This window comes from Plectropomus leopardus, chromosome 5 (assembly GCF_026936395.1).
Source record: "Plectropomus leopardus strain MGB_pleo_1.0 chromosome 5, ASM2693639v1, whole genome shotgun sequence".
Taxonomy (NCBI): domain Eukaryota; kingdom Metazoa; phylum Chordata; class Actinopteri; order Perciformes; family Serranidae; genus Plectropomus; species Plectropomus leopardus.
In genome coordinates this window covers 18,217,649-18,232,635 of record NC_142180.1, presented here as the reverse complement: position 1 = coordinate 18,232,635, position 14,987 = coordinate 18,217,649, and the positions used below count along the sequence as shown (strand labels likewise).

General features: G+C 39.3%; 2 protein-coding genes across 5 annotated transcripts in view; one reads left to right on the top strand and one right to left on the bottom strand.

Annotated features, from left to right (window-relative positions):
- The window catches only part of alpi.1 (alkaline phosphatase, intestinal, tandem duplicate 1), a 110,981-nt gene that overhangs the window by 72,160 nt on the left and 23,834 nt on the right, over positions 1 to 14,987 (top strand). The window lies entirely within an intron of this gene.
- srek1ip1 (SREK1-interacting protein 1) lies at positions 8,347 to 12,358 on the bottom strand. Its single transcript, XM_042483303.2, has 5 exons — positions 12,231 to 12,358; positions 11,527 to 11,574; positions 10,719 to 10,865; positions 9,954 to 10,032; positions 8,347 to 9,474 (listed from the first exon to the last, which is right to left on the bottom strand). Exons 1-5 carry the CDS (start codon positions 12,241 to 12,243, stop codon positions 9,237 to 9,239), a joined length of 525 nt encoding a protein of 174 aa, XP_042339237.2. The 5' UTR covers positions 12,244 to 12,358; the 3' UTR covers positions 8,347 to 9,236.

The window sequence follows — 14,987 nt, the reverse complement described above, 5'->3', positions numbered from 1 at the left end:
CATCTGCTGACCAGCTTCCAGGTCAATACATAATTGAATTTGCGAAGCAAACAGCAAACTCTTATTTTTTTCTAGTTTTGTAAAATAAATTGACTGTAATATACAAAGAACATAAGTAGGATGAAGTAAAAATTATGCATTCTTCGTAAAACCCCTGGCGGACCCTATGTGTATCAGTTAAAGCTAGGGTAGGCCGAAATCTGGAATAGGCAAAAAAATGAATAAATAAAAAAATTAAATACATCCTTCTCCTGTATTTCTCCCCTCTCTGACCTAAACCCCTCCCACAGATAACAACAGGCATATGCACACTCTTTATACAGTAATCCAGTGTTTTCCGTATATTGCTTTATTTAACCCTTATTTCACCTGGCGCTAATTTGCTTAGCCCCTCCTTACCTCTCTCTTTGTCTTTATCAGATCAGAAATGAGAAAAAAATAAGCCAGCTAGCCACCCCACAGTTCCTCCGCATCACGTCCTGCCGCTGTGGACTGCCTCGTCATGAGGAGAGCAGGCAGCAGCGGCAGCTCTAAGACAGAACTTCTGTTGGTTATTGTAGCAGCTTGAATGTGGCCAGCGCAAAAACTCCAGCACCTGGTGCTACAGCAGTTTCAAAGCCAGCGACAGCAGCGGGTCTAAGTGTTACAGTTGCAACAGAAAGTTTGCTGATCGGGCTGGGAGTTGGTTTACTTTGCAGCATAGGCAGTTGATGCTTGTGCTGGAATGGTAACTTTCTCTGCAGGATTCTCGGCCATTGAATCAGGCTTCCCCCAAAGTATATCTGCATTTATAAAACATGTAACGGGGCACCCTCTCTCTGAGATGACCTGTGATTGGGCAAAGTCTCCGACCACAGGCTAGATTTCCTAAAGCCTGAAAACAGAGCCAAGAGGAGGTGCAGAAGTCAGATTTTGTGTCAGACCACTTGAAAAATAATATTCTCAAAGTTTATTATGGGATTTTTGCTCAATAACGCCAAAATAAAACTGCCTTCTATAGATTTAAAGTATAAAATAAACACCTTCAACATATATTGAAGCAACCAACAGACTGTGAAAACATTTCTCAACATCTGTCAAAAAAACTAATGACATCAGGGCCAGTTCTCTGTCTTATGATGGAGTTTTCCATCAAAAGAAAAAAAGAAATATGAGAGCCAGTGACAATGTAAGAGAACAAAAAATAACCATCTCGATCATGTTCAAACCATCATGTGCCCCTCTGGCCCGGTTTGATGTCTCTTTCAAACAAAAGGACAGAAACCCCCCACAGAACAGAACAAAGGCACACAACACTTTCCATATAAATGTGGAGTGGAAAGAACACTAAAACCAGAGTAAGAGTGAGCAGATGTGCCTCTGCAAAGAGATGACACCATGTCGTTCGTGTTTGAAAAAGCCACATGTGTCTGATGTTGGGGACATGTAAAAAAAAGTCTACCGTCATTCGAGGAGCAGAGAGGAAAGGCTCTGTGGTGCTGAAGCTGTTGGGTGGGAGTTTTTTTTTCTGCTGGTGCGTTGTCAGCAGTGCCACTCCTGCCACCTTCTGGACCTCTGTGGGATGAATGGATTGGCCCTGAGAAGGAGCAGGAAGAAACAGGAGTCAATAACACCTCTGTGTGTGAACAATAGACCTTATGCAGATAGCATTTGTTAGTACAAGATGAGTGGGGTCTTCTCAGTGCTGAGATGAGACGAAGACCTGCTGAAACAAAAGAAAAAAAGTTTTCTTTGAAAGCTTTGGGAGAACAAAATTGAAGGCAGTAAGACTTATGGTAGAAAGGGAGGCTGCATGTTTGTGATGGATGTTGTGCACTTGCACTACAGGTGTGATTAGACCAGATGGTATTCCATGATATTGAAAGCTTTCATACACATGGAGTAAGCAATAAATGCAACATGAGGTCACCTAGGCTTTTATGATGGATACCATATCTGTTATAAACAGTGGATGGTGAGTGACAAATTAGTTTAATATTAGAAGGCAGATACAATCCATTTTGGGGATACTTGGATTGATTGACAGCCGACAGCTATGACTATATAATTATTTGTGGGAGATTCAGATTCATTCTTTATTGTCCTCTATAGAGGCTCCTGGAACACTGTTAGTAACCTAAACAGATATCTGAATATTTATGCAGAATTTGTAGGTAATGGGACATGATTTTGGTATTTGAAACTTGGTTTCCATTTGTAGTCCATTTGTAGTCTGAGTAGTATTGGCCAATCATGTTTGGGCAGACTGTGGTTGCATCCAGGTAAACGGTAAACATGTGAAGAGCAGCTTTCTATCTAGCTATTGTCTGACAACAATTTAGCTTTTTACTTTCTTTTTTCTAATTGATCTGCAATAATATGCATATATCTGATGGAGATTAATTTTGTCTGGACCTGCCTCAAGCTAATCAGACTTTAAAAAATGCTGGGTAAAGGAAGTCTTGGCCAGGATATCTGCTGGCTGCACCGAAACCCCTAAAATATTGTCTGTTGTCCTCTGAGGCTATATTATCCTCAGACGGTCAATGGGTTCTACGATTGAAAAGTGAATGACAACAGATTTTGCTCTGAAGGGGCAAGTTGTGGCATTGTATTGTTTAAAAAAAAAGCTAAAAAAAATTCTAAAGAAGAAAAAAAATGTATAGACTCATAAAACTCAAACTCATACACTCACACACACTTGAAGTGTGTGGCGGTGTTTTTATCAGCAGAGATTATGCCCTCTATTGGTATTATTATTTTTCTGAGCTTGAAATGTTTAGGGGCATGCACCCCCACAACGCTCAGGTGAGACAAGTGCTGTATGAAAAGGTAGCGACCAAGTCTGACTGAAAGAGGAAAGCAGCAGGCATCAAAGAGACTCGGTGCAGGAAAAATGCAAATATAGCGAGGCAAAATGCCAAACGAAAGTGAATCTGGGGTTGAGTTTTTTTTTTTTTTTATTATTTATCACAGATGAGCATGTTGACAAACAGTAAATGACAATTCTGCATAATATACCTTTAAGAAAGAAGTGTGACCACAACAAAAATAGTCTTTTATGCAGTGCAAACATTAAATGGTAAACTAAGCAGTTTAAAAGGCGCCCATCTTCTTCAGCTTTAACCCCTCAGTTGATTTTTAAAGCAGGGAGAGACAAATAAATGTAGAAATCAAAGATGTCAAGATCATTTGCATCGCTGCTTTTTCATGCCAAAGATAATTAAGGTCCAGAAATCATAACTCATCCGTAACCCTCACTATTAAAACAATTTGTCAAATCCTCCCTGACCTCAAACTGTTCAATATTTACATTTGTCTTCATACTGTAAAAATACGTTAGACTCTGTAGGCCTACTGCCCCAGCTATAAAAAAAAAAAAGCTCATTCTTAAAGTTGAAGAGAATCCCAATCTCATCAAGAGTAATCTGGAAAATGGTGGTTAAAATAAAATGATTTAGAAATTATACATTAAGTAGAAAAGCATCAGGAGGATCCATGATTTACAGGAGTGAGGCCTACACATCCTGGGTTCTGACTGACCCATATTCCAGAGCCAGGAAACTTGTCCTCACCACCACCACCTCCACAGGCAGTCCAGTCCAACACAGGTTAGCCGTAGAGGGCCTACTGATCGTGATCCAATGCGACCCTGTGCTAATTCCCTGGTGAAAGCCACCCAGTCAGTCCAGCGATGCCTCAAAACCTCAAGGTTTATATGAACAAGCTCCACTCTGAATGGGAACCCAGGAACTAGACCGGTAATAACAGACCTCAGGAAAAAAGGTTTTGACCAAAGAGAGAGCGGTGAACAGAGACTCACCCCGTTCGCCCCCTCGTTTTCTTTCCCTGCAGGTTTTGGGAGAATGTCGAACACGCTTCCTGTAAAGCTATGTAGTATTTATTACAGCCTCCGTTTTTGATGGCTGGGGTCATGTAGCCTGCTGTCTATTTATTCTAGAGGTCGTTAGGCTTGGTTGTGGGGCCAGGAGAGGAAGAGAAGTAAGAAATCTAAGATACAGGAACTAAATTGGTAGCAAATGTATAGCCTCCAACTTGCCCCTTGGCCCTAATGCGTTTCTCAAGAGCTCTGCTCACCGTGCTCCAAGATGCGGGGACGGCTTGCCTCTGAAATAATATTTCAACAGTGGTTACAGACGCAAAACCGGCGCCATCTCTCAGCTTGGGTTGCTCCCACCGAAGTGCAGCATAAGGGATTTTCATTTTATTTCTGGGAAGATGTTATGCTTTACTCTGTAATGGTGGTGGCCGTAAGGTTAAGAGAAGCAGCCTCATGACCAAAAGGTTGCAGGTTTGAATTCTCAGGCTGAAGGATCTCTTGTCTTCTTCAACAGCTGTACCACTGAGGTGCCTCTGAGCCATTTAACTGTATCTCCAGTGGGGCTGTGCACTGGCTTCAGCAGGAGACTGTGGTTGTACTGGGCCGCTCCCAGGTTGGATGAATGCAAGTGTGTGAATGTGAAGCAGGGCGTTGCTGGAAAAAAAGAGCATGTGTGCTCAAATCCCCAAGAAAGGTTAAAAACAGACATCAGCGCAGAGGCTACCAGGCTGCCCACACAAGCCTGAACACTGAGCTACTAAAGTTGTATAAACAAATTGAAAAGCACACCTTATGCTGATGAGAGATCATTTACCCGTATGGGGTCATTCTGGTCAGCCATTTTGCAAAAAGGATTTCGACTAAGTTCACGATCAATGCCTCAAAGATGTTTACATGGAGGCTGAATCGCCATTCTTGTGCAGCTAAACTCTTTAAAAGATCACTTTGACCATCTCATTTTCATTTAAATGGCTCAGTGGAGTCCCATTTGCTTGCTGTTTTCCTACAGCCAAATAGGCTCAATAAAAGTCAATGAGCTGATGAAAACAGGAAAACCTGGTTGTTGTCTTATACAAACAGCATATGGTTTGCTCAGTATGGCTACACACGGCAGCACTCCTTCGACTTCATTTGCTCCTCTGTATCGAGTTGTCCTCTCACCATCTGGGCAATTATGAAGTTTCCCACTCTCCAAGTTTCTTTTGTCAACACTTCACTACAGCCTTCATCAAGTGTTTTAATCAGCATATGTACAGTACTCACATGTTGAACCGGAGCTGTATACTAGTAGTTATTTCAGAATAAAAATAATGAATGTTCATACATAGATACTTGAAATAAATGTGTAATTTACAAAGTTTTTTTTTTCCAATAATGGCCTTTTTATTTAGATTTTCGTGCAATAGTACTGAGGCATCATTTCTGCGTTTATTTTAGAAACATGTTTGGTTTTTAATACTCATTTATTTGGATTGCTCTTTGATCACAGTGTCTGTCTGTAGTGTGCATTACCCTTGATAGAGGATAGAACAAGTTACATTAAGGGTATACTATGCAGTATTGGCAATTACTGTTTTTAAAACACTCGCCATCAAAAGTTGATGTAATTGCCAACTCCAGATTCACTCTCGTTTGGTGTTCCATCTCACTATATTGGTATTTTTTGGTGCTGTGTCTCTTTGATGCCTATTGCTCATGTTCTGGCACCTGGCAGCTGTCTTTTTTATATGTGCAGAATATCTGCAGAAAAACACACCACCACCCACTTCTACTTTGTCATAATTGATGATTTAGAGGGATTACTTTATAACCCCCTTCAATACCCAATTAGCATGTGCAAATATGGTATATATGGTTTTTCAAGCATAGTAAACTCACCAAAAATAGGCTATAGACTGCTTTCCTATTGCCAGGAGAGCAGAGCTTGTACACGGCTTTGCAGCAGGTGATTGTGCCTTGTGTGTGTGTGTGTGTGTTTTATTTTGGTATGTCTGTGTGATGTCACAGATGGACTGGAGAACAGGTAAACAGTAGAAGGCAGCATGGACAGAGGTCTGTAAAAAATTTACAGTGGTTACTTCTCTTTATTTCAAACTCAGTGCAGATTAGTTTGGATTGATGTCTGAGTGCTACTAAGGTGGAGACAGACAGTAATTAGTGACGGTGCATCACTGCATCTCACCGCTTAAGGAGCTGAAATAAGCCCGTACACCCAGGTGCTGTGTTCCCATCAATGCCGAACTGAGTCGGAGGCGATACATAGTCATTTGACATAGGTGAGAATGCCGATTGTATGCATTCACTTTTTATTAAAAAGCCAGTTGTTTATTAGAGTTTTTTTGTGCAGTGGAGATGAGACATATAAGTCTGCTCTATATATTGTCCTGCATAGTGTATCTCTGAAGGAGTACTGTGACATTTTAGGAAATTTGCATATTCACTTTCTTGTCGAATGATGAGGAGATTGAAACCACTTTCATGTCCATGAAATACAAAGATATTGGACTATTACTGTGAAGCACAGAATCAGTGATTCCTGTAGTCTCTGCTGGTCACATGATGATCTCACAGCTACGAAAAGATTCCAGGGAGTCATGTTGTCTGTCTGATAAATACTCCAACACAAACGTTCCTGTAAAACCATAAGTTGTTTGTTTTTACACTTTGTTTTTGGTATGGGTTGACAGATGAGATATATCTTAATTAAAGCACTTTCGAGTGGCCGGTACGTGGATTTTTTTACATTTGTACAGAGCCAGGCTCGCTCCATTCCATCGTCTGCCACAGGAATAAGACATCCTGCATTCCCAATTCCCAGAAATTTTATTGACTACTTGACTGTCTCCGCTAGCTGTCAACAGCAGCTTAGTGTTAATGTTTTTCTTTTTTTGTTGACAAATTTGATTAATCTGCCCTCTGGGCCTCAACAAGATAGAGGAGCGGGATATGTCCTGTAGGGCTCTGATCAGCAGCCATGCATGTAGCTGTCAGGATGTTGCAGATGTTTAAAAAGATATCCCCTTCCCCAAGGCAAAGTGAAATTAATGGCGGCATTATAAACATCTGTCACACAGCCCAGATCGAACAAAACACAAGGGCTTCCAAAGATTCTTGGTTTGTAATGTTTGTCAGGCTTTGTGGCTCCTTTTCAGTTTTATGTCTTAGCTTAGAGTGATGCTGTCAGCACTGAGGAAGTGGGATGGAAACATAACTATTATAAATTGATGCTGTATAATGATTTGCTGCACCTGCATGTGGGCCACCATGGTGCCACAACTCATTCCTTCATGTCTGAGCTACAGTAGGGTCCCCAGAGGGAGTGGTCCGGCCCCAGCCTTCTTTTGACGGTTTGCCCTCCCTGGGTCACCCTGAGTCGCCCTGACACTCTGAAAACTGTGTGTGTATTTAAGTGGTGTTCAGTAGTCCTTTGAGTTCATTTAAAAGGATGTTCATGAAATGTGTGGACACTGTTCTACTTACTGAGTATTTATTTATAGTAATGTGTATGTGGACTGAATGTGAGAACGTGATATACGTGACTCCCTGTCTTCATCTAATTCCCCTCCAAACATTTACTGTAGTAAGTGAGATTGATGTTTGACACAGGTGCCTCTGCTATTGAGGAGTCGAGCCAAAGACTGCTGTTACTCAGCAGCTTTTGTCTATTCATGCTTATTTGGCAAATCAAACAAGTGTCAGGAAGTTATGTAACACTCCTATAAGGTTCTGTCTGTCTCTGTTGCATATTATAAGCAAAGTTGATGGCAGCAGCTTGAATGGATTCAGCTCAGTCTCTGAGTGCTCACACCATGACCACTAGGTGGAGTAAAGAAAGATACTTGAAGTCTAGACATAGGGTTGTAAGTGATTATTATGGGATTTTGTGAGGTTGTTAGTCTTTTAGATTACACATTAAAAGCAGACTTACAGTTTTGCTGTAATGTTTTGTTTCTACCTTTCCTCTCTCTGCCATTCTCATTGGTCTTCAGTTTATTTTCCAATTTGAATCTTCCTTTTTGGTCTATCCCAGTGCTGCTTCTTTTAAACAGGCCATATTGACCATTTTCAGTTTATCTGCTGATGGCCTGATCAGACAAGTGCTCCAGTGTCAAATCCATTACCTACACAGTGAGCTGGCTTGTTACTGTGTTTGAGATTCTGCATGATATTCTAAAAAAAATATGTGGTATGTTCCACTGAATGGCTGACAAAATCATGTTTTAACTTTTTTTTTTTACAGCAAAATGCTGTTGCGATAAAAACTCACCACTTTCATATTTGACTCTTGATACATATAAATTAATTGTTTTCTGCTCCATACAATAGCTGGTTATGTATATATGCCACACATCTCCTTGTATTCTGAGTAAGATTTGAGATTGCTCTTCCTCAACTCACATTTGAGGTCTGTTGCTGCCCTCTACAGGAAAAAAATAATAGTTCTATGTACTCAACATTTATGACTGTTTTGCCATGTTACATGCTGTATTGATAAAAATGACCAAACTAGGCTGAGACAGTCGATATACAAATATATATTTTTATTACAATAAAAGAATACTCAATGTGGAGGACCAAAATTGTCAGACTGAAGCAATGACAAATTGTGCACAAGAAGTAAACAAAGCTGTATAATGATACTCAGTTAATGACAGTTCCCAAAAATTTACACAGATAAGTGTTTTGGAATGAACTTTTGAAATACGCTATTAGGTGTGCGTAGTTAAATGATAACAGCCATTCTCTGACAACAATTATATGAATCACATTGTCTGAAAAGAAACTTTCAGGAGTTTTACTGTACTGTAAAGCCATCCTAGCAAAAGTACACAACAAACATTTAAGATTTCCTGACTTCAACAAGTACCAAGTCTGTTTTTGTCAGCAATGACAAAAAAGAGTTGATTATTGTCAATGCCAACAGTTAAGCCTCAAGTATTAGCCATTGTTACCCTTAGCCATTTGAATCATAGAGAATTATGTTTGGCATTCCTATCTGACCTTTTACAATGTTTTTGGATTCAATGTCAAGTATCAAAGTAACAAACTGTATAGAAGAAGAAAAACAAAAGCACAGAATCTGTAAACTCATTACTAAAGATATCCAGGCTTTTCCACTTAACTTATTTTCTTGATTGGACTTGGAAACCTAAGCTGTGGGGATGAGGGACAAAGAAACACAAAATCTGAACATGTTCCCTGGCTTTGTATCGGTTTCCAAAAATGCTTTTGAAAAGACCAAACACTTTTTTTTATTTTCACAATGGTATAAAACACTTATCTGCAGTATACAATGTACTTTATGGTGTTTTTGCACTAATTAATCATTTAGATCCATGTCTCTGTCAGTAATGGACACTTTGCATGGAATAGAGAATAAATATCAGACCTCGAGTCACTGCACAGTTCAGCTGTCTCAGTCACTGTCTGAAGATTCACTGGAGCTGGAAGAGGAAGACGAGGATGATGATTCTTGTTTTCGCTTCTTCTGTCTCTTCTTCTGATGCTTCCCGTGTTCCCTTTTGTTCTTCTTGCTTTTCTTCTTCTGGCTTTTTACTTTCTTTTTCTTCCCCCTGTCTTCTTCATCAGATGAGGAGTAGGAACGGCTGCGTTTCTTTTTCTTCTTTCTAGTGTCATCACTCAATGAGTTAGATCTGGAGAGCAAAATAAAAAAGGTTACAAATATAAAAATTGACCAAAGGAGGCAGGTTTATGAACATTCTTTTATTATGTTGCCTAAAATAATACCTGATTTTACTGGTATCTGAGTTCTCTGAATTATCACAGCTGATCAGATAATACCAATGGATGAGAGGATCTGTCTGCAGATGCAGAAGAACGTTTAAGTTTCACTTTTAATGTGCCTGAGGTTCTGTTGCCTCAATTGCACTATAAATAGTGCAGTTCCCAAAATCTATTTGGAGGTGCAGATGATTGAGTTGTGGCAGCACGCCACAAATAAATGTGAATGTGTGGGAAACCCTGGAAATCATACAGGAGCAACACCAGCTTCAAAAACTGATTATCCAGTCAGAGAAAAAAAAACAATAAAACAATATAAGTATAAACAGTTATGTTCAGGGTCAAGTTGGACAATAGAAAAGAAAAATTGCAAGTCAGGAAAAGAAATTACCTCTTTCTTGACTTTCTGTCGCTGCTCTTCTTCCGTTTGTGTCTCCCCTTTCTACTGTCGTTGTCATTGTCATAGGAACCTACAAATTTGCACACAGAACAGCCGCTGTAAAATCTGAAAAGGTTTGTCTAAAAGTAGCAACACTGACACTTTAAAACCACTTGCACTTCTGGGTCTACTGCTGCTGTTCATCTATGCACAATCACCGAAATCTATGTAAGTTTTGGCAAAACTGACCTTGTCCCAGCTTAGCAAATACAGCAAAGTAAGGCTGTCTTAAAGGAAAACATCTCATCCCTACAAACTGTCCACCCATTGATTTGCCATTTTTCCCCCTAATGAAACTCTTGTGTTGTTTAACTCTCCCTAAGAAACTTAAGAGCAAAATAGAAACTGTAGCCTGTTACAGCAGACAGTAGAGAATTTTATCAAATTCACATTTCCCTCATCAATGAACATCTTATTGTCTTTTATTTAGTATATTACTGACTGTAGAAAACTTAACACGTGAAGAAATGTCCTCACACAGTAGCTCAGTGCAGTTTATTGGCACACCCACAAGTTTCGAACCAATGCTCTTTTTCAGACTGATGAGAGAGCTTGAAACGTCACTTGTGGATGTGCTAATAAATTGTACTTAAAAGAGCTACAGTGTGCAGACCTGCCTTCCTGTTTTATTGCTAGCCTCTATTGGTCCAGTGCATGACTTTAACAGTTCTTGGAAATGCATGACTTTTATGTTTTTTTTAGTATCACAGCTTTTACCTCTGCTTCGTCCCAGTTTCTCATTGCGCTGAGCTGCAGGTACGTCATCTTCACTCTCCTCACTGCTAGTGCTGCTTACATCCAGGACAATGTCCTTCTGGGGGTCAACTCTTACAAAGTTTCGACATTCAAATGTCAAGTGACCCGCTGAAAAATGTAATGTCCAAAAGAAAAGGACAAATGAAAAAGCAGGAAATCATATTGTTTACATTTCAGAATGATCACGCTTCAACTGGCTATAGGCAGATATGAATTTATGTAATTTATGAATTACTCAACGCACAAAATTTTACTTCTCCCTTCAACCATCAATACATCTGGATTAAATTTGATTGTAAGAGCTGCATAAATTCCTCACTGGAGCTCTACAAAAGGTGCTGTATTAACTTCAACAAGCCCACATTTAAGCAGCACGGTTATGTATTGTATAACACTGTTGCCTCATAGCATGAGGGTCCCAGTTTTGAACCTGGGTTGGGACGGGGTTCAGACCTTGAGTGGGGGGAACCTCTGTGTGGATTTCTCGTGTTCTTGCCGTGTCAGTGTGGGTTTGAAAGACATGCAGGCCAGGTTAAATGGTGATCAAACTTGGCTGTAGGTCTGAATGTGAGTGTGAATTGTTGACTGTCTATGTGTCAGTCTTACTATGACCCCCCCCCACCCAACCCTTAAGAGGACAAGCGGCTACAGCTAATGAACGAATGAAGCCCACACTTAGCTAAGTTATTAAACACACTACTAATAGCACATACATACACAAAAACCCTCCTTTAACCTGTGATGAAACGTGTGTCAAAACTTTACTTACGATATCCACATTTCTTGCACCCTGCTCGAATGTTGTCCTTATTAGGACCTGTGAGATAATGAGTGATGACAGTCCTGTAGTATCCGAAGTAATAATACATGCACACACGAATGTCCAATAACAAGACTATTAGGTCATTATCTACTTTTATAGCTACATGTGGCTAAATAGCAGCATTTAAAGTTATATTAGGCGAATTTAATACCTATCACAGCATAAAGAATAAGTCTGGAGTTTGCTACATCTTTCTAATATTTATTCAAGAACCGACAACAAAGTGAAGCTTTGATAGGGTTAACGACACCAAACTTTAACTTGGTGTTTCTTTATGTTTTTAAGTGACGCTAACGTCGGTCGCATCAGTAGCACATAATGTTGCACATTTCTGCTATATGACATCAACGCTTATTAAATGCTGCGAAGCTACGGTGCAGCACTAGAGATGTATTTTTTTTTTTATTAAGCACAGCGCAGTGTATTTTACAAACGTGAAGTTAATCGTCTGTGGTGGAAAACACCGTCTAATGGCAACACCAATTGTTGAAAGGTTGTTTGGTCTGTTAGCCTCAAGCTAACGTTTAGGTTAGCATCACTTTGTTATATCACAGCGTTGCTCTGTTCGCTACAAGTTTTACAGATTAAACTACAAATGTACTGAATCAGAATATGTAAATGTATATACAGTAATAATGTTGAATACCGACCTGGGACTGCCATTGTACTCTCGAGGATAAAGCCGAAAAATTGATGCTTGTTAGAGCGCAAATTTCCAAGGGTCTTCACTCAAAACAACGTCGGCCGGAAACTTTTGTCCTAGAAACTACTGGTAGGTTCCGGCTTTTCTTTTGTTCCGCTTTTCAACAAATTATCATGACATAATTGGCGCACTACCGCCACCAGCTGGACTGGAGTATGAAGCAGTAGATTGGACTGGCATAAAGATTTACTCATCTAACAGGAACAAGCTTTCAAACCAGCATTGAAAAGCTGAAAGACACATCTCTCTCTCACACACACATACACACGCACACACACACATATATATAAAAACTTAATCTGAAAGTCATTATTTGATGCATTTGTGCTGAATCTGTATTGTGATGTCATAAATAATGCAGTTAACATATAAGCCTAAAAACAAATGCTTCAGAGCCAAAATGCTCTATTCTCACTTAAGCTATGTTTGTAGGATTCATAAATAGGCTACTAGTATGACTGAGTGTAAGAGTGTTTAGTTAAATTGTATTAGCACTTGCTGGTGTATTTTCAGTGTTCATATGTTTATTTGTATTATGATGCCACATGGACATGGGTTGCCATACAGAGTGGTGTAATGTGTGCCTGACACTCACATAATGAGTGTACATTCAGATCTGTTTTGGTCGGCTCTTTCTGATCTTGAGTGATTCCATGCATCAAGTTCCTCTATTCAATAAAAAATGCAAGGAATTTTTCAGAAACAGTATTTGTTCGGTGCTTGATTGCTTTTGCAGTAAAGCCAGTTGTGGTTTTTGTCAGGGGTTAATTGAAGGCAGTCAGAGTAAGACTGGCAGATGGAAAATGTCGACAGATGCAGGGCCCCCAGACATGCCCTCATCATCGCGTCTGTGACTGTGGCACACATAAACACACAGACACACACACACACAATCTCACTCTCGGTCTTTTGATCACGCCATCTGCATTAGTGACTATTCTGGCAGAATTTATACTGTAATCCACTTTTTTTTTTTTTTTACGATAATAACTGATGTTATTACAGTCAGTGTTACCTAATCAGGCCATGGCTCATGATAAGCTGCCTCATAGCTCTGAAATAACACTCAGCCAGAGGACTTTGATCTGCTGCACCTCACCTTATTTTGTCTTGTGCTCTTGAAGTCATCTCACATGCATAAAAACACATGGCCTTACACTGTTTTTAAAGAAATGCTCTATTTTCAGCCTCTGACCAGACTTGTACTTTTTCTCATATTTAATGATCAGAATGGCAGAAAGAAGAGCAGGTTTCCTTGCAGTGGTGGTGTTTTTGCATCACAATATTTGAGGCATGATACAATGAGACCATGTGTGAACATTTTAGAACAGTTGTTTCATTATCACTCTGTCGTTTAAGCCTTCTCCTCTATGACTGATGTTTCCTCTTTGTCACTGAAGTGATGAAATTGCTGAAAATCATCACCGCACAAGAATTTGATTCCCCCAATAAAGATGAAGGGAATTTTTCATTACTACTGTCATATTTGCATTAGAGTGCTCTGCTGTAGTGATGCTTGTGTTTTTGTTTAATTTCCAGTCAAAATACTGCAGTTGTAATGTTTTCCGTAGTACAGTTATTTTAGTACACTATGTCTCATCTGAAAACTTAGCATAGAAGCAACACTTTTCTCCAGGCTTTTTAACAAACCTCTACTCCTATCTTGGCTTGCTGTTATGAGAAATAGATTATTTAACAAGGCTAAGACACAGTTCAAAAGAACTTGCTTATCTCTGAGTCAGTTTATTGCCTCAGGTGAGAGATTAAAACAGAGTATTTGCTGGAAACCTGTGCAGCTGTTTGAAACCTTTAAGAAAGTTGACTCCCATGCTGTAGAGGAATGTTAAATTCACTTTTCAGCCACTGGAAGGTGCAAAAAACACTTAGAAGCAAGACCTTTGAGAGACAACATTTATAAAACAATTCAGTTGGAATACATCTACAAAATGAAAAGGCTGAAGAGGTTTTTAAAAAATGACAAATGATATAATATCATAGTTGTTTCCAGTAATGTAGGCTAAGTTTCAAACTCAAAACAGAAAACTGCGTAACACTCACTCACCAGTTTATAGCTTTTATAATTATATAAGTCATCAGTCTGTCTACACCATCACAGTGGAAGAAATGCACACCACCACCACCAGTCTGCTGGATACTAATTTACTGTATATATCCTATTACATTCACTTTAGTTTGACACAATTATCTGAAATTGTTATTCCAGATGTCTTTTTACACGTTTTAGTCTCATGACCTGAGTTTTCACTCACACATGTCTCTGTCCATTAATGTAATCATGCCACTTAAAAACAATACTTCAACTCATTCATAGCATTTAGTGTCCTGAAGTCACAGTCAGTGATCCAGATGTAAAGTACCCAAAAAAAAACAAAGCACAAAATGTAAAGCTATCACCTTAAAACTGATAGAGAGGCTAAAAGATCAAAGTTTGTAGTCTCTTTTCTGGTTGTCTGGCTTGTTAATGCCAACTCTGTCAACGTAGATGAAGTCTCACAGAGCAAGTTTTTAATTGCTTCTGTTAATGAGGTATTACCAAAAAGAGGTGTGTTTTACTTTAAAGCTGATCACATGCCAAAGAAGACAAATTAGGTAACTGAGACAAAAAAAAAAATCAAGTAACACATCTTTTATTGAATTGCATTGATTAGGGGACATATATAAAACAAACAAAGAAACAAACAAG